Source organism: Patiria miniata, unplaced genomic scaffold (genome assembly GCF_015706575.1).
Source record: "Patiria miniata isolate m_02_andy unplaced genomic scaffold, ASM1570657v1 HiC_scaffold_3, whole genome shotgun sequence".
Taxonomy (NCBI): domain Eukaryota; kingdom Metazoa; phylum Echinodermata; class Asteroidea; order Valvatida; family Asterinidae; genus Patiria; species Patiria miniata.
Window position 1 is genome coordinate 41,012,006 of NW_024037069.1, and position 26,711 is coordinate 41,038,716.

At 40.9% G+C, this 26,711-nt stretch overlaps 1 protein-coding gene across 3 annotated transcripts in view; it reads left to right on the plus strand.

Moving 5' to 3' along the window:
- Positions 1-26,711, plus strand: part of LOC119738772 (protein sidekick-2-like) — an 82,992-nt gene that overhangs the window by 24,778 nt on the left and 31,503 nt on the right. For 2 of the 3 annotated variants that reach the window (XM_038213727.1, XM_038213729.1), the window contains exons 2-23: positions 5,555-5,824; positions 5,997-6,077; positions 6,301-6,498; positions 6,745-6,844; positions 7,618-7,802; positions 8,609-8,614; positions 12,142-12,299; positions 12,508-12,628; positions 13,762-13,878; positions 14,340-14,489; positions 15,568-15,849; positions 17,023-17,157; positions 17,815-17,982; positions 18,698-18,768; positions 19,764-19,998; positions 21,015-21,130; positions 21,885-22,080; positions 22,632-22,730; positions 23,701-23,892; positions 24,683-24,982; positions 25,489-25,559; positions 26,373-26,613. In XM_038213727.1, the coding sequence (XP_038069655.1) occupies positions 5,555-5,824; positions 5,997-6,077; positions 6,301-6,498; positions 6,745-6,844; positions 7,618-7,802; positions 8,609-8,614; positions 12,142-12,299; positions 12,508-12,628; positions 13,762-13,878; positions 14,340-14,489; positions 15,568-15,849; positions 17,023-17,157; positions 17,815-17,982; positions 18,698-18,768; positions 19,764-19,998; positions 21,015-21,130; positions 21,885-22,080; positions 22,632-22,730; positions 23,701-23,892; positions 24,683-24,982; positions 25,489-25,559; positions 26,373-26,613 (3,492 nt within the window). The remainder of the gene's footprint in view (positions 1-5,554; positions 5,825-5,996; positions 6,078-6,300; positions 6,499-6,744; positions 6,845-7,617; positions 7,803-8,608; positions 8,615-12,141; positions 12,300-12,507; positions 12,629-13,761; positions 13,879-14,339; positions 14,490-15,567; positions 15,850-17,022; positions 17,158-17,814; positions 17,983-18,697; positions 18,769-19,763; positions 19,999-21,014; positions 21,131-21,884; positions 22,081-22,631; positions 22,731-23,700; positions 23,893-24,682; positions 24,983-25,488; positions 25,560-26,372; positions 26,614-26,711) is intronic. The other variant, XM_038213728.1, reaches the window with a different exon arrangement.

Sequence of the window (26,711 nt, forward strand, 5' to 3'; positions counted from 1 at the left end):
TTTGTTTGTTATTTATTTAATTACAATTTTCTGAAATCATTTCAGGCAAAGTACCGGTAGAACAGATTTTGAATCACATACATGTAGATTTCTATTTTCTACCTATATGTTTGTCTAACCCTCAATCCTGCAGACAAAGACAACTGAATTTGTTTTGCACTTTGTAGCCAACTTTACATATTAGGGTTGTTGGTATACATACGTGATTGTGCACTGTACACATTATCTACTAAAGACCCTTGAACTTTTCTGTCATGTAGACCCACTCCAAAATTTTCCGCTAGAAACTAAAGGGTGATTAATTTCCCCTAATAAACCTTTATGAGCTGCCCAGCATTCCTAATTGAATTTGACCCATAAAATTAAATAACGAGGCCGTCCTTATCCAGCCAGCGACCCAATTTGGTCCTCTTAATGTTATCTTTGTTTCATTTTTTTGCCCCTGATTTAATTTGTGCTCTTGTGGACAGCAGAAAAAAAATGTCCGTAATTTTTTTTTTTATAATGCTGTCAATCCACAGTGCAGGCAAGGGGGGAAAAAAACACACATGTGGTGAAAAATATGGCGGGAATAACTTAGCGACGGTTCAAGGTATGCCCTCATGTGGAGCAGGACATATGTGCTGGGGACTATTTGACGTGCAGGTGGATTCAGGGCTTTGTATACATTTATTTCGTTTCATTCAAGCCAGTGACATCTACGGTACATGTATCGATTACGAGTCACTCCATTTCATCAGTTTTTTTGATAGTCCGTGTTATTTTTAGAATGGAGGGACACTGTAGGGTTTTCATTACTTGAGGCAAAGGACTGAGGCACATTGAATGAACAAAGCAACTAAAGATTAGGAAATGTAAGTTTTTAAGAACCATTGACTGCAACTGCTCAGTGACTTGAGTAATCTGGCTATATAATACAAATCTTTTGTTTGCTTCGGTAAAGTCATTCTTACCCGAGCAGAATAATTTTGCAAGGCATTTCGTCTATATCTAAAGATCCTGCTAGGATAAAAATATACCCTCTAACATTTACATGCACTTCTGTTCATGCATTTTTTCTTACATGTATACATGTAAACTCAAGTTGCATGCTCAAAGACAGACCTTACAACTTTATTGAGCTGTTTAGAGAGTGATGCATTATTTGTGTGCTAGTGGTTACACTGAATCTCTATTATCAAAACACGCTGTCTCTGATGTACATGTACGGGCACCTTGCCGTCTCTTGACAAGTTCCGTACCCAGAAAATCAACAGCATACACGTTCCATCAATACCCATTACACTCACAAAGTGTACTCAAACATGAAAAAAATGAACTACAAGCAGATGATCATTGATTACGGATCATATGTACGGTAACAAACTTCGACGTTCTGCCAAGGCAATCCAGCCATTCATGCACGCATGCCGGAACAATATGCATCCAACTGGACAATTTATTTGGTAAAACCGGCTCGAAAAGTCTGTAGTCTTTGTTTCCAACGATCCCAATCCAAGGTCACCATGCCAGGCTTTTGTAGCCTCCTTCTCCAGTGACCTCTAGTCTGAGGTCATTATCAAAAGACTTCAGACTCAAATAATAATACGGACAAATAAAAGCTGAACATGCAGGCATTCTGATCCATTTATCTTCTTGTTAGGTAAATATTTACCAGTGAACTGTCTTTGGATTTAGATCCATCATCTTGTATGGTTGAAATACTCGGACCATTTTTCCAGCACTTTAAGAGTGGTATATGGAAAATCAGTTAGATCATGACTTTGAATAAAGGAGCTTGTTTTATAGGTTTTGTTTGTTTCTTTTTGAAGCTTATAAAGGCTTTTTCACACTGTCTTCTTGCCTACCCATGTTATACAGGGGTCCACTGTAAACGGAACTGTACAATGTATCAAACACTTAACACCAGGTTCTTACTAATTTACACGGGTCTGCAGGAGATTTTAGATTTTTTTACCAGGTACAAAATAAATGTACTGGTAGAGCTTCTCTAGAAGCTGTGTTGGATTCCTGCTAGTGTGAAAGGAGTTCTTGAAATTTCAACCCTAACCTCCTAGGCCTTTTTGGCTAGAAACCATCCTCAATCCTGAAAAAATCCTCCAATTGCCACCCGGTAAAAATTGGATTCAGCCTCAATCCTCCAGAATCATCCGTTATTTCTTGAATTTGTTCAGTGGAGGGGTGACCATTGTTTTAATCCTTCAAAATCCTCCAACAGTCACTGTTAATGCATTGTGACAGTGCTGATGATGTTCAGAAGCAGTGCGGATAATATCGAGCATAATGCAGGTCTCAACTAATACTATGCACAACTGAACATAAACGTTGCAGGGTACAGCCTACGAACTCAACACAATGCATCCTCCAAACTCAACCGACATTTTTTTGCCATTTAGCCTCAATCCTCCAAACTCCTCCAAAAACCACCTGGAGGATTTTGGAGGATTGAGGAGGGTTTTTCACAAGGGGTTTTGTTCATCATATTATGGGCAGAGTCTAGCCATTAGCCAGTATTCCCTTGAAAAAAAAACACACAAACAATGTCACTACTAGTTTTTCTGAATTTGGGTGGTTAAGGATAATTTTCAGTTTTTATTTGCACAAATTTGAAGTGAGTGAGGATTAGAAACAGTGATGTTTGGCAAAAGATACCAAAACATGACATCAATTTTACACAGAAATGCCTTGTTCTTCAATTCTACACAGCTGGCTGCAGTATGGTCACAGACAAACAACTAACAGTTAAAAGTAAAACTACTGAATACATGTACATGTACACCGTACATGTAGGTTTTCTGGATTACAAGATATAACGTTGCAGATCTGTACTTAAGTTACCAAAGGGGAGATACAACAGGACTGCCTGTAAGAAGAAGAATAGAGCGCCTTTGCCAAACAGGCATGTCAATTTGGTCTGGCTGAAGAGAAAATACAACCAACACAACCCAAACAAAGTACAAAAGAACAAAATCTTGGTAATGGCAGATAACTAGGCTCCAAATATGGCCAGCAAAGTTACACATTTCACTGAGCCCAACAAATTGGCCCCATGCTCGGCCACTCCTGACACACCTCTGAGCTCCAGCGAAAAAGACTCTCCCCCCCCCCCCCCCCAGAATATTAAGTTAGCGTGACCCTTCAAGGTGTGGCGGTGATTCCCGGGACAAAATACCAAATCGGATTAGCGTAGGGGCAAACACTTTTGAGGTGTGAAAAGAAAGTCTTGAAATTTCTGCATCAGTTCACATCGTGCTGCGAATTATGATATGCCGCATTACATGGTGAACTTGAAAAGTCACCGTTGAATTTTACCGTTGAATTTTCTTTTTCTTTCTACAAAGCTCGGTGTTGTGTAACTGAGAGCATTGTGCAGAAACAGATCGGGTTCTGCCGGTCCTTTGTCATTCTTAGCTAGCCTGGTTTAATCCGTCTGCAGTGACTCAGTACACTTTGACTAGTGTTCAAATGATAACAGGGGCATGTTTCCAGGTTATCTGTATTGGGTGTTTTTTGGGGGTCTAACAGAAACTTGACCTTGGGTTCAGAAGCGATGCCCAGAGTGGGATTTGCTTTCTTTCTTTCAGAGTGCCCGTTATCGATGTTTAAATCTCACCATGACAATTGCTAGATATGGGGAACATGAGGACAGTAGCCAAACACAAGGGCATAAATACCGGTACATGTCATTTCTGGCTTAAAGTACATACATGTACATGTACTTGTACATGTACACTGAAAGTGCATTATGCACCAAACTCACCTCATGGCTATTATTTTTTCGGCACGCAGGTTATTTTTGTGGAACATATCAGCACTTGTACGTAAGTCATAAACTTGAACATGTACACGTATGTACATGTATGCAACCTCACATGTACATGTACAGTACACTCGTACAATAAAATGTATGTCTAGTGGATCTTTCAAGGGCAATTTAACAAATAATAAAATAAAAATTCACAAAATCCTTATAAACAATATAGAATACATACATGTACATGTTCCTGTACATGTACTTATATGGCAAACACACTGAGTATGAATTTGTAAAGTTTTCTACATGTAAATTCAAGAAAACATTTGAAAATTTCAAAACGAAGATACAACATAGGAATTGTCATTATGCATGTACTTTGTTTTTTCAACTGAAAAGACTTGACATCTCTTAAATTTCTATGAATGATTGCCCAAAATTTTGAACAAAACTGCCACACCCAGGCAGTCGTTGCTGATTCCTTCCGGCATATAATGCTGCTTTGACTGTTCACTGCAGAACAGCTGGTCGTAAATGTACCAAATGGGTGCAAATGGGAAAGAATTCTGATGGGTCTGACCACATGTTTTATCGCGTCTCTTGAAGTGGATTTGTGTTTTGAATTGGATTGTCAATTAGATTTTCCTTGGAGTTTTTCAAATAATTAGACCATAGCATTGAAATTTTAAAGTCCTTAAATTGCCAATTCTTACTATTGAAATTACATTTTTGTACATGCATGTAGGTTTAAAGGCCTTTCTTTATTGTGTAGTGTAAACAGTGCTGTAACAGTATTGTAAAACATGGCAAATTTTATTAAGATCATGTGAAAACATGTTCTGTATTTTTTATCATGCATATTCATGCATCAAGGTAAACTGTCATTGACATACGTGTACTATATACATGTATGCACACAGTAAACGATCCCCTTCCCCATGTCAAAAGTGCTTAGCACACGTTTAATTTCAGAGAAATCTTTCAGGAAAATTTTAAGAAAATAACTACCTGTCAGTTTTCAATTTAGGACTCAACAGTAGCATAAAAAAGTAGTTACCTTCTCAATCGTAAACCTTTCATGAAGGTGGGCATGCCAATCACGGCTGTACAAATGTTTCCCCTTCTTTTCAAACTATCTATGTGAATATATTCAGACTGGGCCACCCTGCCACTAATTGACTTTTAAACCGGTTTGCGCCGGAGGCCATGATAACACGTGCGCACTAGCTGTTCTTGTGCACAGGCACGGCTGACGGGTTAAGACGTCAAGATTGCCTCGACTTGCCTCCGGGTGATGTCTAAACACGCTAATCCCTCGTGCCTTTTGTATACACACACAAAGTCCACATAGTCTGTGGAGGCAGACCATGTGCTGACCGTTGTGTGGGCCGTTGTGCACGGCCTATTGTTGTACAATTTACGCTCCAGTGCACACCCCGGAGTATTGAAACATAAATATGAAGTTTCGGCAAGAAATATTGTACAAATACTGTAGAAATGACTCTTGCGAATTAGTATTTGTGGCGTTTGGCTGTATATCAGAAGTTGGCTGGGGAATTTTGCCTTGTTTGAAAATTTCGAAATTTTCATCAAAAATTAACCTGGTGCGAAGTGGTTAAAAAAAAAGAAAAAATTCATTACTTTTTTCCATATTTTTTATTGCGCAAAATTTATATGCAAATGGTCACTTGTGTATTCTTCACTTTGCCAGTTTTTCCTGACTAATGATACTCTTTACAAATCAAATTTGTAGTCGTCTTGTTCATTTTTCTTTCTTGTTTCTCTCCCCCCCCCCCCCAGCCCTGCCACCAGCACCATCCATCATCACACCCCCGGCAGGCTTCGAATTGCTTGCGGACAACACGGTGTTCCTCACTTGTGAGGCGCGTGGCGACTCCCCACTGGAGTTCCAGTGGCTAAAGGACGATCTGATCCTGGGGTCCTACGATACGCAAGGGAAGAGGCACTGGCTGGAGGACATAGCGCCAACGGACGCTGGGGAGTACAGGTGCCGGGTGCGGAACGCCATTGGCACTGTCATGAGCACGAGTGCAGAGATACACATTTATTGTAAGTGACTCTAAATTTCGTGGGGGGAAAAAAAACAGACACAATTTTTCCTCTTAAATTTCTCAGGAGCATAAATAAACCTGATGGAAAATTGTCCTGCAGATGTTCTTTTCAAGACTGAGAGTCCTATTAATTTGCAAGGCAGTTGATTGTTGTTTGATTCCCCCTGCAGATTTGGATAGTTTCACCGGAGTGGACCGGACAGAGACTGCCACAGCCGGGCAGGCCGTCTTTCTATCTTGTCCTGATATAGGTAAATCACAGCTTTTTAATGGTTATGCAATTGTGGTATTGCCTTGTTTGTGTTTTCCAAATGTGCGTTCTGCAGTGGTAGGGCTGATGACTGAGTGGAGTACTGATATGGGATATTCGATAAATTTGGGGTCCATTTTGTGTAGGGGAGCTTCACCAAAAAAGTCCTTTGCAGACACAGCTTTTGCTAATCTGGACAACTGCATTAATTTCTCCCCACACAGATAGCTATCCAGAGGTGGAAATCAAATGGCAGAAGGACGGTGTAGACGTCAACAGCGACAATAAAATCCTGACACTGGACAATCGGCTGGTCATCTTGGATACCTCCAGCGCAGACCAAGGGGCGTATACGTGCCTAGCTTCCAATGAAGTTCTAATGGAAAGCAGAACTAGCCCAACGATTACACTTAATGTCCAGGGTAGGTGTCATTCGGCTGCCATCAAATGAACCTTTTGGAAAATTGATATTTCCATGTTGAAGGACATCTGTTGTTTTACTGCAGTGTATATAATGAATCAAACATGAGCAAACAATTGGTACTTGATAAAACGTCCTCATGAACAAACCGTCCGTTTTGCAGCAGGTTTTCAAAACACTAACTAATGAATGTCAACCACAAGAGCTGTCTTTTCAGCCTAACTTGTTTCCATTGGGGTTTCAACAGGTTCGAGTCCACCCAGTGTAGTGCCTTCGATAGCCGTTCCGCCACGCGACACGGCTTTGCAAGGGGGAGACGTTGACTTGGAGTGCATAGTCAATGCAAGGTTGGTTGAAGAAGTTATTGTCAGGTCCCAAAAGCTCCATGGAATTGTTTTTATTTCTAAATGTTGTGAGAAAGGTTTCATGACTCCTTGGAACAGTTACAACATGATTGGAATGCACTGTGTCCCTGCCAACCAAGACCTAGTTTCCAAGAGCTTTAAGGCAGCAAATATTGCCCGACAAATGTTACAATTTCTGCTCCCTAAAATCTCTCTGATTAGAAGCTGGGTCATTCTATAAATTTGGGGTTCACATGTTTTTTCCTGTCCCTGTTACATCTGGCATCTAAGATTTTGTAATTCTGATGCACTCCTTAATACACTCGTCCTTCGAGAATGATTATGAACACTACCTACCCGACAAATAAACATTTTTTGAAGTCATTCTTGACGATACTTGAATGGAAAATACACAAAAAGTACAAAGGTAACAGAGACAGACAAAATGTCTCACTTTGGACCCTAACATTTATAGAATGACCCAGCTCCATTGGATGGGTGTCCTTTTTAAGTGCACATGCAGTCCCTTTTTCATCGTAAAAGACGGAGCATAATTTTCTGGTTTTAGTGGATTTTTTTTAAAAAAATTAAATCTACAAGGATAAAAACATCAAGGCCCTCCTACGTTTCCCTTTCATATATTTCTGGTGACACCAGTTTCCAGCAGATTGTTATTTTCTCTTTGTTTGTTATATTTGCCTTCTCCGGAAAAGAAAGAAAGAAATTTAAACGATTACTGAAATGAATTCTAATTATTTATTTCCTTTTTTTCCCAGACCTCTCACAGACCTTGTGATAACTTGGAAGCACGATGGCATTGTCCTGCAGACCGGGGGGACCGAGTCGTTTCAGTTGCCCATCTTTAATCCTTCGCATAGTGACGAAGGCGCGTATGAATGCGAAGCGAAGATGTCTGGGTCCGCCGCTACCGTTAGTGCCACGGCAAATCTGACATTGCACAGTAAGTAGACTCTACTGTCACATTCTCTGTCAGCAAACTTTTGTAAATGTTCACGTCAGTGACTAACAAGGTCATTACTTGGATCTCTTTTTATTTTGCAAGCACCCTGTATTGTTATCCCGTGAGTGTGAGTGGAACGCGGAATAATGTAATGCGTCTGTGCGGCCTCGTGGTATGTTGGACACAGACATGTTACATTTTCTGTGTTCCACGAGCGCGATAAGGAATTTCTCTTCAAGCAAACTTGACGCACAGTAAAGATAGAAAACGCACGCTTTATTCAAACCATTTAGCGGTTTAGCGTATGCAATTGGAATGTCACTCGCATCTTGGAATAGCACAGTACGCAGGGTGCGATAAGGACCGCGCGATACAATACAATATGACACTGATGTTACATGAATCGACCAATCTGGATCGAGTATACAACTTTGCTTGAAGATAAAAAAAGGCTTATAACGCTTACTATGGTTACCAGTAAAAACTTTGATAAAAATTATATAATAATTATAAAATATATAATATAATAGTGCTAAAAACCTTAAAATTCGGCCCAGTTGAGAAATGAATCATAACATCCGTAGGGTTTGAAAGTAGGGTTGACGAACTGTCGATTATTTTTGCGGTCAGATTTTACACAAATTTGAAACTTTTTTTGCATCTTATTATTTTTCTTAGTCTGTCTTACGATTTAATTTCTTTTCGTCTTACCCTCGTCTTTGGCTTGCGCCATATTTTATTTTGTTATTTGCCTGCATGATAAACGGAACCTGTTTTGCTGCATGTTATATGTGCATGCCCGTCAGATCGTGGTAAGTGTTCGACACGTACTTTGACCCATAATTTTTTGTTTGATGTGTTGACCATTTCAAGTTCAGTTTTGCATTGCAGTGTGTGTTGTGCCATTATTGAGTTCATTATCATTTTGTGAATCTCATATTTTGTGATTTTGTCATGTGATTTCAGTTTTTACATACATACACGTAGGTTGTTGAGTTCGTAATGTGTTTTGTGTGTGAAAAATTGTAGTCAAAGTACTTATTTTATTTTTAACCTCCACGATGCAAATGATACTATACTCCAAATGCAAGGGCGGATCCAGGGGGGGGGGCCAAAGGGGGCCATGGCCCCCCCCCAAAAACGAAACCAATTTTTTTATTTTTTATGTGACATCGCAATAAAGGCAGGAAATGAGTACACCACCATCTTTTCCTCCAAAAAAACATTGGTTAAAGTGGTCAGAAATTGCCTCAGATCGCACCACAGAGCATCTATAATCCAAAAAATTTTCGGGGCCCATAAGCGGGCCCCGAACCCCACGCCGTAATTTTTTGGACCCATTTTTTGGGGGGGGACCAAAAACTTTTTTGGCCCCCCAAAAATTGTGTTTTGGATCCGCCCTTGTCGAAATGCACATGTATTTATAATTTACCTGTGACCTTCGAAATGTGAATGGCACTATATTTAAAATGTAATTGACTCAAACCAGCATTTGAGACTTTTTTTTTTCTTTTTCCACTTGGTAAATGTAAGAAAGAATTAATCATAACTGTAAAGTTTATGTTGTTTTATTGTAATTAAGCAGTTTGTCATGATTGTGGCAGTTGAAACATTGTGTGCCGTTAGCCAAGGACTTTTAAACTTTGAAACTGGAAATTCCTTGACAAAGTATTTTTAAAACACTTTAAGAGAGGCGTGGCATTTCACAAAATGACACTTTGCTCAGTGTTTTTGTTCTGAAATGACGCAAATGTAGACAGACAGTCCTATTTCAAAATTTAACAACTTCGTTTTGGAATATCCAATTTCAAAAACAAAACGGTGTTTGAACGAGCAAGGTTCATGTTGTACTAATATTGCAAAATGGACTCCTTGTCTTGCCCAAAAATGCTTGATTTTGACATAGCTGTTCCATGTCACATTTTTCAAAGGTATAATTTTGTACAGAAAAAAAATAATTTTACTTTCTCTGTGCGCAAGTCCGATCTGTTAGGTTTAAAATGCACATTTGTTAAAAATGTTATTTGAAGTCTTTGTGCGTGATATTTGTTTTAAAGAAATTGCATCTACCCATGTTGAGTATTCGTGCTTCAGTAGTTCCTACGTTTGTTATTGTAACTTTGCACTGCTGAAGGCATTGTCTGTTATTTTTGTTTGCATTTTTTCACATTATCTCTGTAATATCATCTTCCTCTACCACCTGTTTCAACATCCATTCCCCAGTTGTTCTATCCATCATTGGTGGTTTGCGTGTGATGTTGTGCATTTTTTTTTAACTTGTAGATGACAAAAGTCCACCGACGCCATCAATTTACATACATGTACCGGTAGTTAGCATTTTACCACGTTTTCAAGTTCATTTTTTTTTTCAAAATTGCATTTTGAAGATTTTACTCAAACAGATGGTTGATAGTTTGATATTATCATGTAATTTGCATATCAAACTACCAACATGTGCAAAAGAGGCGCACGGTAAAAACATTATAAAATATACCGCCAAAAAAAGGGTTTTTTATGCCCCGCGGCGAAGCCGAAGGGGCATACTGTTTCCGCCTTGTCCTTCCGTGGGTGGGTGGGTGGGTGGGTGTGTGGGTGTGTGTGTGGGTGGGTGGGTGTGTGGGTGTGTGTGTCCGGACAAATCTTGTCAGCGCGATAACTTGAGAAATACTTAACATATGAACTTCAAATTTGGTTTGTGGATTGTTCTTGGTAATCCTAAGAAGCCTTTCGCATTTGGGGCCAAAAGGCCAAAGGTCAAGTTCACAGTGGCTAAAACAATAGAAATCTTGTCAGCGCGATAACTTGAGAAATACTTTACATGTGAACTTCAAATTTGGTTTGTGGATTGTTTTTGGCAATCCTAAGAAGCCTTTCGCATTTGGGGCCAAAAGGCCAAAGGTCAAGTTCATAGTGGCTAAAACAATAGAAATCTTGTCAGCGCGATAACTTGAGAAATACTTTACATGTGAACTTCAAATTTGGTTTGTGGATTGTTTTTGGCAATCCTAAGAAGCCTTTTGCATTTGGGGCCAAAAGGCCAAAGGTCAAGTTCACAGTGGCTAAAACAATAGAAATCTTGTCAGCGCAATAACTTGAGAAATACTTTACATGTGAACTTCAAATTTGGTTTGTGGATTGTTCTTGGCAATCCTAAGAAGCCTATTGCATTTGGGGTCAAAAGGTCAAGTGTCAAGTTCACAGTGGCTAAAACAATAGAAATCTTGTCAGCGCGATAACTTGAGAAATACTTAACATATGAACTTCAAATTTGGTTTGTGGATTGTTCTTGGTAATCCTAAGAAGCCTATTGAATTTGGGGCAAAAAGGTCAAGGGTCAAGTTCACAGTGGCTAAAACAATAGAAATCTTGTATTTATTCTGAGATTATAGGGATTAGGGATTAATTCATATAAAACCTACAGAAGACACTAATGCTGTCAATGAATGTTCCATGTGACCAAGGTACATGTAAGTTGATGTTAAAAGAGTGGTGTTATGTCATGGGAACAGTCACGGTTGCGGGGCATTTGTGTTTGTAAACACACCTGACTTGTTTAATTGTGTATGTGTGAATTTAAAAATGTTCACGTTCATAAAGTACATGTACATCTATGCATGGTTCCCAGCCACTCTGTAAACCAGGGAAAACTTTGAAAATGAGTTTCCATATTTCCAGTCAGGGGACAAAAACAATCTCGGGGAATTTAGGAAAAACACCAAAAATCTGGGAAAATTAGTGAATTTGGCATTGCTTCAAATGGTTAGTTTGATGCTATCATGCAATCTGCATAGCAAACTTACACATGTACCAACATGTGCCAAAGATGTAAACGGTATGGTCAAAAAAGGTCAAAACAAATTGTGTATGCATGTATTAAAAAAAAAAATTCATGTTCCTCAAGTACATGAACATCGATTTGCTGGCCCCAGCCACTCTGGTAACCAGGGAAAACCTCAAAATGACATTCCATATTTCCATTCAGGGAAAAAAAAACTAAAGAGAATTTGGGAAAAACACAAAAGTCATGGAAAACTCCGGGAATTTGACAGTCATCCGGAGTGGAAAACCTAAGGAATTTGACTCTGACCCAGAAGGAAAAGTTTTTTTCCCACCAGTTTGGCTTACATGGGTCCAAGTTGTGTCCAATGACTAGCTGGCTATGGTGATTTTTTGTTTAGCTTCAAACACCTCTTAACTTCCAGGCAACCTTAACAAAAAGAAAATATTGCTAATGGAATTTTGAAAATTTCTCATGAAAATGTCAGGGTAAAACTCATGGAATTTTGTTTTTCAAATGTGCGCATAATATAACAAGTAATGAAATTTGGTTATGACGCAGGCCCTCCGACCTTTACGGATCCGCCCCCGCCAGAAGAAATCAGTCCAGCCGCCAGCGACGTGACGATGTCCTGTGGGGCAGCTGGCATCCCCCAGCCCACCATCACCTGGTTCCGTAACACGGTGGACGTCACCACCCTGGGGTTGAGCCGATTTCAGGTAGGTGGACGAACAACACAAGGTCCGGCCGAAGACCTTGACACAGTGCATCTTCCAAAATCAACCACACGTTTTTGCCATATAGCCTCAATCCTGCAAAATCCTCCATTTTGCAATGAGTATTTGGGAGGATTTGGGAAGGTTATAGGGTTAAACCAAAGTTTTAGTTTACTTGTGTGACAACTTTGCAATTTTTGTTGATACCAAGGTGCTGGATAGTGGCTCACTGCAGATCACAAGCACTCTAGCTACAGACGCCGGTATGTACCAGTGCCTGATTAGTAACGATGCCGGGGAAGATATCAAGGACACCTGGTTGCAGGTCAGAGGTAAGGGTTCAAGAAATGACAGCATTTGCTTTTTTTTCTTCAAACAATGCTGTCACAAATTTTTGATACGAGAACTCGAATGAGTACCAAGAGTGGTGCTGCTTACCATAAAGTGAAGAAAGTGGAGAACTCCTTTCTTAAGGTGTCTGCAGAGAGTTTCTGTGTATACCTGTTCGCATCGGAGGACGTGATAACACGCTCTGTCTGTTTTATACACCCAGAACGTCAAGATTGCCTTGACCTTCTTCCGGGTAACGTCTAAACACGCTAATTCCTCGTGCCTTTTGTTAACCTGTTCGCGTCGGAGGACATGATAACCACTCTGTCGGTTTTTATAAAGCCAGAACGTCAAGATTGCCTTGACCTTCTTCCGGGTAACGTCTAAACACGCTAATTCCTCATGCCTTTTGTTAACCTGTTCGCGTCGGAGATCATGATAACACGCTCTGTCTGTTCTTATACAGCCAGAACGTCAAGATTGCCTTGACTCGCCTCCGGGTAACGTCTAAACACACTAATCCCTCATGCCTTTTGTACACACACACAGTGGCGGACCGTGTGTTTATCTTGAATTAGCCGTTGTGCACGGCCTTTTCTACAATTTACGCTCCAGTGCACACCCCGGAGTATTGAAACATATGAGTTTTCGGCAAGAAATATCGTACAAATACTGTTGAAATGACTCTTGCGAATCAGTATTTGTTGCTTTTGGCTGTATATCAGAAGTTGGCTGGAAATTTTGCCTTTTGCAAAAATCGAAATTTTCGGTAAAAATAATCATGGCGTGAAGTGGTTCACACTGAGAATTGTCATTATGAGCCCAGTATTCCTCAGTTAGCAGGGCTGCAAAATTATCCCCTGTTTATCAGTTTAACTTTTTTAACAATTTTTGCATCACATTGTGCCCAATATACTTCTTTTCTGCAAAAATTTATGGATTTATTTCAGTGAGTTATGAAATTAGAATTGAGACCCGAAAAACATTTAATATCTTTCTGGAGAACCAGTACAAATAGTTGTTGTTTTTTTTGTATATTAAAATATAACAGATCAAATTTTGGGGGGAAAGAAAAAATAGTGTTTTGAAAGAAAAAAAATAGTTAATTGTATTTGATCATCATTTCTCATTTCAGAAATTGCACCGACGTTCTCCAGCGTGCCCCAAGACACCACTAAGATAGAAGGGGAGCCGGCCACTATATCCTGCCAGGCCAACGGAGCGCCTCAACCAACCATTACATGGCTCAAAGGTGAGGCAGTGAGGGGTTGCAAGACTCGCATCAAATACTTCATTTAAGGCTGGTTCCTACTGGATAGCAATTGCAAACTTGAATCTCCATATAAGGAGTTGTTAATGACTACTCGCGAGAGGCACATACCATAACACAGCTAGAGGGGTGTATAGCCCTAACAGTCCTGAATCCTCCAATTTCAATACAATTTTGCATACCTCCTAGAGAGTTAGAGTTAGGTAAAAAACTTTAAGTAAACTTGTGGAACAAAATTTGGCTCGGGTCATTATCAGCATTCAGACTCCAAACCAGCCTTAAACATAGTGTTTAACACCGGCCAAGTACACATTTATTCCCTTACTGAAATTCAAACATCTTCACTTTCTGCTGTCCCCTCCGAACTAACTATATCAGAACAATAACAAACAGACTCAAACAAATTGTGATTTTTCCTATGGCTTTGTATTGTCTTTTCACAGATGGTTCAATTCCAGTGGCTGACGATTTGATCCAGGACAATGGCGATCTCTTCTTTGCCAGTACGCTGGCGAGCGACAAGGCGGACTACACGTGCATCGCTGACAACGGCGTGGGTATAATCAACGCTACCGCACGGCTGACTGTTTACTGTAAGTTATGGACCTATTTTTTCGAAGTTTTCAGGCCTTGCAAAAGATCGCTTGGAATGCTGTCTGAATAGGTCACAGTTTTTTATATGAAGGAAGCTAGCCATTCATACAACCACATCACCACTTGATTTTAAACAGTTGAGCAGCATGATAGTACAGTGCAGGGGGAGGGGGTTTACCCAAAAAAAATTCCCGAAATTTATATTTGCCGGACAGCCGTGAAACGGACACAAAGCCCGGGTTTGAGAACAGAATGAGACTGATGATCTAAGCCGCGTCTGCATACAGCAGGCCACAAGCAAGTGGGTTTTTGCAGAGGCGTGGCAGTCCCTCCCTTCTTTCCCCCATCCCTCCCCCCTTTGTTGGTTGGGTCATGTTTTTTTTTAAACCCCCCTGTCACTTCGTCACTGAGCAACACAACTCTACATTTTAAAGGTAGAGTAGATCGTTTGCATCTGTCCAAAAAGTACCTGACCAAATTATTGTTAAAAATCTTACTTGGTTCAAAGATAGTATTGGAACTAAACTTGCTGTGACATTAGTGCTTCAGGCATGCTGTCATTTTGAAGAAAACAATGAAAAAAGGTCATTTCCAAAGAGTCAAGTGACGCATTGTCGGAAATTTCCTTTTATTGTTGGTATGTAATTGGGCCAATTGGTGAATGGGTGTGCGCAGGTGTTGACATGCGCGCGGTTGCTAGTGTTCGTCGGTTCAGTCGGTGACATCGCGTAGCTGCAATCGGCTGAATGAGAAGGTGTTGCCGGTGCTGATTTCAGGCTATTCAAAATATGACTCGGCAACTTTTGAATTGAAATTGACATTCTAGAATATTGTTTTCTCGGAATAAACAGCATTCACAGAGTTCAAACTTCATCAGGTTAGTTGTTAAGCAGATTTTTAGCACTTTTGTTGTTTCAAACGAAACAAATGCATAAATGACAAATGATCTACCCTACCTTTAAAACAGGTTCTTAGCGAAAATGTAAAGTAGTAAAGGAAGATGCAGGTTGACCATTGTCGTTGGGAACTTGCAGAGTGATAAATTTGAATATAGAATTTGTTTCCTCCTGATTCCAGTGCCGACGGTCATCCAAACCCCACCGCAGGACACAGCGGTTCAGCTGGGCATGTCAGTCGTCATGACCTGCGTGGTGCAACACGACCCCAGTGTGACGGTCACGGTCCAATGGAACCACAATAGCGCCCCGGTGGACACGGACGCCAGCTCCAGGGTCAACCTGCTGCCCTCGGGCTCGCTGGAGATCACGCAGGCCCGGCGCGGCGACAAGGGCGCGTACGAGTGCGTGGTGACGTCGGTGGCTGGCAACGGGAGGGGGAACGCCACGTTGACCATTCAGGGTAAGTGTGTGCAGGGGTGTGAAATCTCAGCTTTTTAGCGGATTTCAGCTTTTTTTGTTTTGGATTTCAGCTATTTTCCCTCACTTGCTGTGTACAAAAGTATAGGAGATTTCCAAAGTTCAGCTTTTGTTACACCTTTTTCAGCTGTTTCCAGCTATTTTCAGCTATTTTTGTCAGAGGTCACTCACACCCCTGTGTGTGGGCTTGGCTTTGTCAATGACAAATCATCTCATCAAACGTTACGTGACAAGCTTCTCAAGTGAAACAGTGACATAAAGGCATTTCCTTGTCATTGTTTGTCCCACATTACTTATGACTGACTCAACTGAGTTCACAATTCTACTGTGAACTCGGAGCTTGAGTGTTGGATGGCCCTCTGCAACCTACTCAGTAGAACCGAGGATTGATTACAATCATACGACATTCCACAGCCACCCCAGCTGTTCATTCAGCCGTTTTCGCCGCACGCTGATTGGCTACACAACTGCGATTGATTCCCGCCTGTCTGGAACACGTCATAGAAGTTGAAATTGTTCTACTCTTGCGACTGTTGATTTTTTTGTAGCACGGACTGATACCGATCATCTTAATATCGTCACAGTTACACTCAGGTCGAAAAAAAAACGGCGACTAGTTTGTTCCCGATGGTCGTAGCTCAGAGGCAGTTTGATCCTGAAAAGTCAGTCGCCGACTGATCTGTGTCATCGCACGGTCAACCTGAGGGCACCTTGACCCATTTTCACTGAAATTTGCACAAAACTGTAGCATCTTCAAGTAAAAAAACAACAACATACAAACCTAACAATGGGTGCACACTTGAAATGGAAAATCAGTGTTTTTCAATAAAAGTTTTTTTTTATATGGGATTTGGACCTAGACCCAACTACTGCACAAATATAACGGTGGTAGAATTATACAGTGTCATATGTAAAGTTTCTGATACCTATCGTCTATTAAAGCTCTTTCACTCTACGTCCTTAAGTTGATGCAGTTTGTTTCTGATACTGTCAAACATCAAGTCAAGTGAAACTTGGTCTTCATAAAGATGTAAAGTTCTTTTTTTTTCTGTTGGTATAACTTCACAAAAGCTGATGTCACTTTTGTTTGTTTTTTCAAAGTATGATTTATATTCATCTTTTCTTTTCCTTTTCCTTTTTCTTTTTGTGTGGACAGAATTGCCACAGAAGCCCACCAATGTCCTATCCAGGATCAGCAGCAGTGACTCCCGAACCATTGAGCTGAGCTGGGTAGCCCCGTTTGATGGAAACTCTCCCTTGCTGCGCTACATCATAGAGCAAAAAGAAGACGGTAAGAACTTCACATCCAGCTTTTTTTAGGTGTAGTTTATTTATCTGATCAAAGTCTTAGTCAATTGATGAGATTTCTTGAGAGTGAACTTGTCATGAACAAAATTTTTTTTTACTGATGCTGGTTTACATACCAGGAGATCAGAACACTGAAAAAACCTGTATAGAGAATGCAATGAAAACATGTTCAGTTTTAGAGGTGAAGTTTGGACAAGTGGTTAGGGTGACATCATTAGAGGGTTGGGATTTGAATCCAGCTGCTGGCCTCATGTTGTGTCCTTGGGCAAGCCACTTCACCCCACTTGCTTCTCTCCGCCCGGGCGTATAAATGGGTACCAGCATTAGCCGGGGAGTAACCTGCGATGGACAAGCATCCCATCCAGGGGGAGTAGAAATATTCTCAATCGTTTAATGCCAATAAAACCTGAGATAAACATAGGCCATATGGGCTTGTGACAGACTTCCCTTTTTATAGGTGGGAGGAAAATGCCAAATTTACACTTTGAAGAAAAGTCCACAAAATTTGGCAGGCAATCTGAAAAAAGTAAATCCACATGTTGACCTTGGGGGATTCGAACCTCGGCCACCAGAGTTGGAAATATGTTGTGTCAATTGAGGCCAAGAAATCAAGTTGTCAAACTCTTTCAATTTTTCCCAGAGTCGTCGTTCGGCGTGATAGATTCCAGCGTGGATCCCAGCCTGACCATGTTCCAGGTGGTGGGAGTCATCCCATCCAGGAGCTATCAGTTCAGAGTGACGGCCGAGAATGGACTGGGCCGTGGGGACAAGAGTGACCCATCCACGGTGCTGCACATACCCGAGGAACGTAAGTAAAAAAATTGGGCATTTGAATTGGAAACAGTCAAAAAATCTTTGCAATTTTTGTAGAATCTAACTTTTTCACCGCTATGTATTTGACAGCCTCACCTTATAAGGAAAATTGTTTTCAATAACGTGCTTTCTTTCTTCCAAATGCCGCCCTGTCAGAACTCCACAGTCATTTGCAACCCTCTGAAAACGGACTCGCGACGTAATTGGGAAATAAACAGCAATGGATCACTGACTAGGCTCACTTTAAGTCTATTCAATTCATTTCAATTCAGTTTTATTCTCATCATGTAAAACGTGAAATTTGTCTCCTCGTTCTGCACATTCACTTAAAAAAAACCTCACATTAAAAACATATACATACATGTACATTGTACAAATAGACATAACAATATGAAAATTTGACAAGAGTTCACGTAACCACAAATAAAACAAACAAATTTAGCCTAGTTACATAAATAAATAAATAAAATGTCTATGTTCATTTGAACAAAGGAACATTAACATAAGAAATGGAGATCTCTGGCAATCGGTACTAGGCTGAAATGTCAACATTTTTTACGTAAAATTGTGAATGCTCTTATTACTGTCAGACTATAAAAACACATGAACTGCCTGAGGCCCACAAGGTCTTAGTTTGTAAGATCAGCTCGGCAAGTTTTGAAATATGTTTTTTTGACTAATGAAATTTGTTCTGATGTTTTTTCCACCAGCCCCCGATGAAGCTCCGGATAACATGGTGACTAGCGCCATCTCTACTACCTCCATTATTGTGGAGTGGCAGGTAACTATGGCAACAGTACATATTTTGTTGAAAGTCACTGTTAACTAAGAACATAAGGTCTAAACTTTTTCAATGATAAAAAAAAAGGCATTTAGACAAGATTGCAGATTAAATTCGCATGTTGCCGTTGCCTTGGTGTTGATCCCAGGGCAGTTTCTTGAAATCCAACGTACGTCCGACCACATGATGTACATGTACAATGTCGTTAAGGATGGTGGTGTCTTAGTTTGGTCTGTAATTGTTTTCTGCTCATTAGACGTCACATTATTAGTGATGTATCACATCCACTTTTCCAACAGCAGCTCATTAACCCCAACGATCTCCAACCAGCCAACCTCCAACACTAGGGTTTGTTGGAATCTGTTAGGATGAGTACTGCACCAGTAAACTGACTGTGCTTTACACTGTAAAAAGGTTGGATAAAACATTGTTGGGCAATGTTATTTACCCAGCATTGGTATGAAATTACCTCATATTGGGTTGAATTGGGTAAAAACTGTCCAACTTTTGGGAAGAATTTGCCCAAGAGTGCTGGCAGTTGATAATTCGACCAGCATTGGCCGAATTATCAACCCATTTTGCCCAACATTTTTTTCAGTGTATGTGGGATTAGGCATGCCACAAATAAACAGAGTCCAACTGTTTATGTGTACAGTTTACCATAATGTTGGGATTTGCAAGGTTCCTTGTAAATCACCCTAGGGAGTTAGGGTTAAAGTGTCTGACATGTACGTCTGAAGTTACAGAATTGGCCCCCCCCCCCCCCCCCCGGACAAACTTCAACACTGGACAGCTTGATTCCTAGTCGTAATTTAACCCTTCCACTAACAGTATCGACAGAAAATAAATATGAAAGTAAGTCATATGTCCCACACACTTGATCTCTCGTGAGTAGATCCCAAAAAAACCCATCTTCTGTTCTTTCATGAAGTCCATATAAACAGCCATTGATCTTCTTCCTATTAGGCCTTATTCTATTGGATTTTCCTTTCCAGACTCCGCCAGAAGACACCTGGAACGGTCCCCTACAGGGCTACATCCTGCGCTTCAAGCTGTACGGCTACACCTCCACCCCCTACACCATGATCAACATCACCAGCAACCGTCAGACCTCATACACCCTGCAGGACCTGGACATCTGGACCCGCTATGAGATCCAGGTGGCTGCTTACAACAGGGCTGGAGTCGGCACGTACAGTCAGTCGGTAGATCAGAGAACCAAAGAAGGAGGTATGATCAAAAACATTTTTAGAAGAGATATATGAAAGTTTTCGGGAAATGGGGATGGGGGGGGGGGAAGTGGGGGTTAGAATAGGTGATTGGCAGCCTGGGGCCAATTTTTAAGACTGTAAAACATTTCTAAGCTCATTTTCTTGCTTAGTATAGGCGTGCAACTTTTTCTCGGATCCGCTGATTTCCTTGTTTTTTTTACTTTTAATGAATGCCATTACAAATTGAAAAATACTGTACAAAGTCTTGTGTGGTTTGGAGTTTCCTCGTTTTTTTTTCTAAAATCCCAGTTGCATGCCTTTTAGTAGGAATTGCTAGGGAACCATTCAAAAGCAATATAACTCGTTTGAAATTTAGCTGGTAACCAGCCGACTCCATGTTATTGGCCTTGGGCTTAATGACAGCTGAACGTATTCAGAGGCTGTGACCGAATTACTTGCTTACAGCTGAAATTACACACGCCTCTATGGCAGCACGTGTGGTCTAGCGGTGGAGCACAGGATTCGTGATCAAGAGGTTGTGGGTTCGAGCCCCACCGTGGCCATGCGTGTTGTGCCCTTGAGTAAGGCACTTTACCTCAATTACTCCTCTCAACCCAGGTGTTAAATGGGTACCGGCATTGTTCCATGCTGGGAAGGTAACAGACTCGCTGTGGAGGAGGTGTGGTGATCCCCCCACAGCAGCATATGAGTCTGGCCCAATCGCTATGAAAGAGAGATGGGCACTCCGTTCCTGTGAATACAGGTTCGTCCCCTTTCTATGGCAGCCACTTCTCATAGAGCCGTGTGTTATTTTCTGCCGTAGCCAAGCACCATTCGGACGCAGCCAGAAAACCATTATCAGAATCAACAGTAATGAAACATTTTAAGACAGTTTCAGAGACAATGCAAGACAATTTGAGAACGTATTTAAAAGATATTGTTTCACAAAACTTTTTTTGGGGGGGGGGGGGGCAGGATTCCCTTTGCATTTCTAACTTTTAAATTAATTTGACCCTATTTGGTGTTTGTGATCAGTGCCCAGTGAAGCACCTCGCAATGTGCAGACGACCGTGGTGAATTCCACAGCCATCCACTTCCAGTGGCAGAAGCCAGACCCACAAACCATCAACGGTATCAACCTGGGCTATAAGGTAGGTTTCTTAAAGAGCGCTTTTGTCCATGTGTATGTGTTTATGGACTCTGTACACAGTTACCCCCCCCCCCCCCCCTCCCCCTCAACAGTGACAGAGAGATTATAGACACCATGAGCAAGTTCTGGCGTGAACCATAGTTTTTCATAGTTGGACCAACTTCGCTCGAACGAAGGATGATTGGACTACTGTACAGCGCGTCCAAAAATACCCGGAACCTTTTTTTGCGAGACTCTAGCTTTGGCGCAGAAACACACACCGCCATTATTTTTATACTATTTCAAAGCTTGGAATCTGAACTTTATCCCTGGCGAGTATTGGTTGGACATTTGAAAGGGAGTTAAAATTATTTGTGTTCAAATAAAGGCATGTCGAAAACAAACCGAACGGATTTCAAGGTGAATCGATTATGCGGTACATCTGATGCAAACTCAACTCACACTTGACTTGATAAATAATTAAATAATACATCCAGTACACTTGAGTTCCCATGCATATGCAACACAGCATCACATACTGTCCCTGCATGGAGTTCATAAAAAAAGGATGTTTCTGTTTGATCTTTTCTTGCATAAAAATCACAAACTGTTCAACAAAATTGAAACGGAAAAAGTTCATCAGTATTGTAACAAGTAAGAGCAGAAACCCCAAATGCAAGTAACATCTTTACAATGCAAAAATTCCATCATTGGGCAAAATTGAATTGATCATTTGTATTCCTAACATGCCTAATGTTCTGTTCTGTTGCCAACAGTTGCACGCCTGGCTAAACGGATCAGAGAACGCCAAGATTGAAGTCATCGTCGATGCGGAGCCAGGCAGCACAACCCAGGAAGGAACGATCAGCAATCTTAAGAAGTACACTGAGTACAAGACCAGCGTGCTGTGCTTCACTAGCCCTGGAGATGGACCCGCGAGCCCCACCGTCACTCTCAGGACACATGAAGATGGTCAGTTGTTCGTGGGAATTTTATTTCCCTATTTAGAGATTAGTCTTGGGCAACAGAGTAATTTCCAAATTTGGTATCACAATTATGACTCCACTTTTTGGTGAGAAGTCAGCTTTTTGTAGTAGCCAAATCTAAATACTATGAGAGTTGAATGTTGACAGCGCCCATCACTTTTGAGTATGAGGTGAATCTGAAATGAGTTTTGATATCAGATAATTTAGGTTGTAATGAGAAATGTGTAAGATAGTAATGGTATCTCATAGGGACTTCATTCGGTACTAAATTTAATTTGTAGGATTTGATGGGATTTCCCTTTTTCTGTCTTTTCTTCTTCTTTTTTTTTGGGGGGGGGCAGGAAAGTTTAGAGTAAAATCTGAACAGAATCATGACTCAAGGATGGAATCTGGATCACTTCTAAAAAGTGTCGATTCCTTAAATGTTTACAAAAAATGTCATTGTCAAAATGCCTGTTTTCTGGCTCGTCTGTCCACCGACCGGCTGTCTTATTTTTTTCCTGTCATATTGTTTACATGTCTTTTTTTTTCCTGTAGTCCCTGGACCAGTAGGTAGCCTGGAGTTCAAAGATGTCCTGGATACATCCCTCAAAGTGATATGGACTGAACCGACAGAGACCAACGGTATCATCACAGGTAAGTTAAATATACTATCATACTCTGCATTCCGGTTTGGTTTCTTTTGGAAGGGGGCATTACGAAGGGTGAAATAGTGTCTGGCTTGTAATTTGGAGTGCCATTTCCATCAAAGTCTAGTGCGTAATGGTGCAGAAGATTTCAATCTCCTCACAACCCCAACTGTGTGCAGTATCCTCATTACACACATTCTTACCAGTTAAGCAAAATCTTGAACATCAATCCAGAAATAAAACAACAGACTCAAAAGGACTGAATCCATCAAAATGCTTCATTAGACAAAGTAGAAATTGGCAAGTCACCGTAAGTCAGTCACAAGTGTCAGTGAATTGAAAAAGCACTGAAAGCTATTCTTTTGTAATTGTTTTCCTGTTACTTGCGATTGCTTTATGGTGTCAGTTGTGATTGGCTGCCCGCTTTATCACTAACACATATAGCTGGGACAATTATACATCTGTTACTGCTCTTCTTGAAAAACTGGAATTACCCACCCTGGAAAATAGGAGATACGTACAGCGCCTCACAAACTTCCACAAAATCTTCAATGGACGGATCGACGTTAAAGTTCCACCTGAAATAACCATTAGGCAGCCAGAAATAACAACGAGACGCTCAAAACCCAACTACCTTCAGATCCCCTTCACCAATATCAAAGGACTCCAACACTCATTCTTCTATCAGACCAGCAAGGACTGGAACGACCTCCCTCAGCACATTACTGGCATAGGAGACACCAATCAATTTAGTGATACCCTTAGATCCCTCAGCACTCGTCAATAGCATGTCCACGCCTTCCAAGCTGAGTGATGTTCCTGTAGGAGCTTATCAGCTCTATCAATCAGATCAAGATTGATTTGTGATTTTTACTTTTGATCAACTTGGATTGTGACCCGACTTGTAATTTGACTTTCTGAGGATCAACATGTGATCGACTGGTTTTTTTTCTTAACCTATTTGTGAATCTCTTTAGACTACGAGATCCAATGGCAGGAGTACAACACAACAGCCACCAACCAACCCATAACATTACCCTCAGACCAGCGTGAGTACACGGTGACCGGCCTGACAGCTACCACCAAGTACAGCCTGGTCATGTGGGCCCTGACCTCAGTGGGTCGCGGCACCCCGACAGAGACTAGCTTCAGCTCTGGAGTACCGCCTTGTAAGTTTCATACTCCTTACCCTCTTACACCAGATAATCCTAAATGAGATTATTTGCATTTGCATGGGAATGCTGCCTTGGGAAAAGCCTTTTCCAACTTATATGCTGGGGACACCACTTGTTCCAGCTTTGAATGAACTTTGTTTCTAAAAAGGGCAATCCAAAAGAAACAAGAATGCAGAAAGTTTGCAGAAAGCACCATATTAAAACAAAACAAAATCCAATTTCAAAGGAGCAGGAATGGAAACAATCATGACTTTCAATACACTTAAAACTTCTTGAAACTTTTAACATTTTTTAACTTTTAACATTTTTTTTCCCATTTTGAAACTCCATCAGTAACGTCAATATTTAAATTTTAAACTGTCATAAGGCCCAATCCACACTTTATTTAAATGTAAATCAACATTAGACATCAATATTAGGTTTGCCCTAATGGGTTTAATTCCCACCTGAGTGATTTTTTTCCAACTTTTACTCGAGAGGTAACACACTGAGTATACAGTGTTCACACGTCGGAGAAGGGCAAAACCTAATATTGACTTACATCACCTGATACAATTTTATCTTATGAATAAACTTAGACATCACAAACCAGTTCAAGAGAAACTTCCTTGGAGATGAGATCTGTCCAACCCTTGTGAATGCACAGTGCAAATGCATGAACCTGGCATCGCACCACAAATCTCTTGTGGTCACACAAGCACCGAGTATGATCTCGATCCTAAGTTTATCCCCTACTGACCCCACTCCAATCTCAAATCAATCGCCTCACCCTCCTCTCTTCCAGTACGACCGGACCCTCCCACCCAGCTGGCCATCTCCAACATCCAGTCCCGCAGCATCAACCTCCAGTTTGTCCCCGGCTTCAACGGTCACACCAGCATCTCCACCTGGATCGTGGAGGCCCGGGTTGGCACCAGCCAAGACTGGCTCAACATCTACGAGCACCAGGACCCGGACTCGCGGGGGTTCCTCATCCCAGACCTCATCCCTTACATGGATTACGTCTTCAGGCTGCGGGCCGAGAACGTGGTCGGGGAGAGCGCGCCCAGCCAAGCCACCAGGAAGATACAGACTCTGCAAGACAGTGAGTTTCTCAAGACAGTCTTTAGGCTTGAATCTCTGTAGAATGTTTTGGGTTATTCAGAAAATCACAAGTCATGAGTCAATTTTTTGCATATCTTGTAGCAATGTCTGGTTTTTGGGAAACTGTTTTATTCTTGAGAAGATATCAAGGTCTTGACTTTCTTGAGAAAATCCATAGGCCTGGAGAAAATCTTTTTTTTTTTAGCTTCTTGAGAAGATCCTGGTTTTAATTCTTTGGTTTTAGGTTTATTAGGACAATCTTGTGTCCAACAGCTGAAATTTGCAAAAAAAAATTAATTTGAAGCAATTACAAGAAAAGTGTGACTCTGAAAAAAAGCAGAGGTTTAAAGACTTTTCTTATTGCTGGTCTTCTACTAATACTTTGATATCACAAAAAACCCACAGAAGTCCTGTTCCTAGGTCCAGCTGCCAATAACTTTATTTCTCAAGTTTAATGGCATGAAGTTTAACAATGACTAATAGCGCAAATCTTATTGTTTTTCATAGCACCTGAAATTGCCCCCCGTGAGGTGACTGTGCGCGCCCAAACTGAAACATCGCTTAGAGTCCGTTGGGTGGTAAGTAGTGGTCTTTTTTTAAAAAATTTTTATTAGATTTGTAATACAAACAAATATTTAGCAATGCAACATAAAAGAATCAGAATAAAAGAGTGAAGAATCCAGGTATTTCTGTTTGCAAATGTTGTGTTTTCCCTTTAAATGTAAAGAAGCCACACAACATTTGCAAACATTAAAAAAAAAAAAAAAAATTATTATGAAATACCTTACTGGACTGTTAGTGAATGACTGTCTAAAACATCCTGTAAAATCATGGCACCTGGTATGCTGTCATTTTCAAGAAAAGTGGTATTTTTGTATCAATTTTCAACACTGGTCAGCCGACCAGCTTTGGAAAAAAACAGATTTTTTTTTAGATACTGGCCCCAATTTACCATATTTAGTTAGTCTGCATTTTCTTTGCAATCGATTACACACCTATGGACAGGTACAAGCCAGCTAGACTTACAATTCCCCGACAGCTATAGATTGTCCCATTTCAATTTAAGTGGGGTCAAGAACCAGTCTACAAGAACATGATTATTTATCTCTTTTTCCAGCTTCTACGAAGACAGAACTCACTGTAACGATATTTGCTATAAACGACCAATCCCCCAAAATCCATCCATTTCTGAAACTTACAGCAAAAGCAAACGTTGTATATTACCTTAAAATAATTGACTTGGGCTTACACCAATAATGTTACTGAAGTGTTTGTTAGTTAAAATTGTTGATCTTTTGCTGAGTCAGTAGTTCCACACAAAGTCCATTGTGGAGTTGATGAAGTACATTATGTGATCAACTCTTTCTTTTTCCCTGTGCATCCTGCCACAGCCCCTACTTGACAGAGAGTGGAGTGGCGAGCCCATCGGGTACCACATCTACTGGCAGGAGGTCAACGCCACGACCCCTAACCCTACCCAGGGCACCCATGACCTCCTAGACCCATACATGGGAGAGTACGTCATCGAGAGCCTGCAGGAGTGGACGGCGTACTCGGTACAGATCGAGGCATATAACGAGATCGGCGTGGGACCCATCAGCAATCCACTCATTGTCAGGACTATTGATACAGGTAAATTTATCAAGAGCAGTTCGGGCCAGGAGGACTAGTGGTTGACTCGGGATGTAACTTACGCCTGCCCACTAATGGCAACCAGCGAATACCTCTAG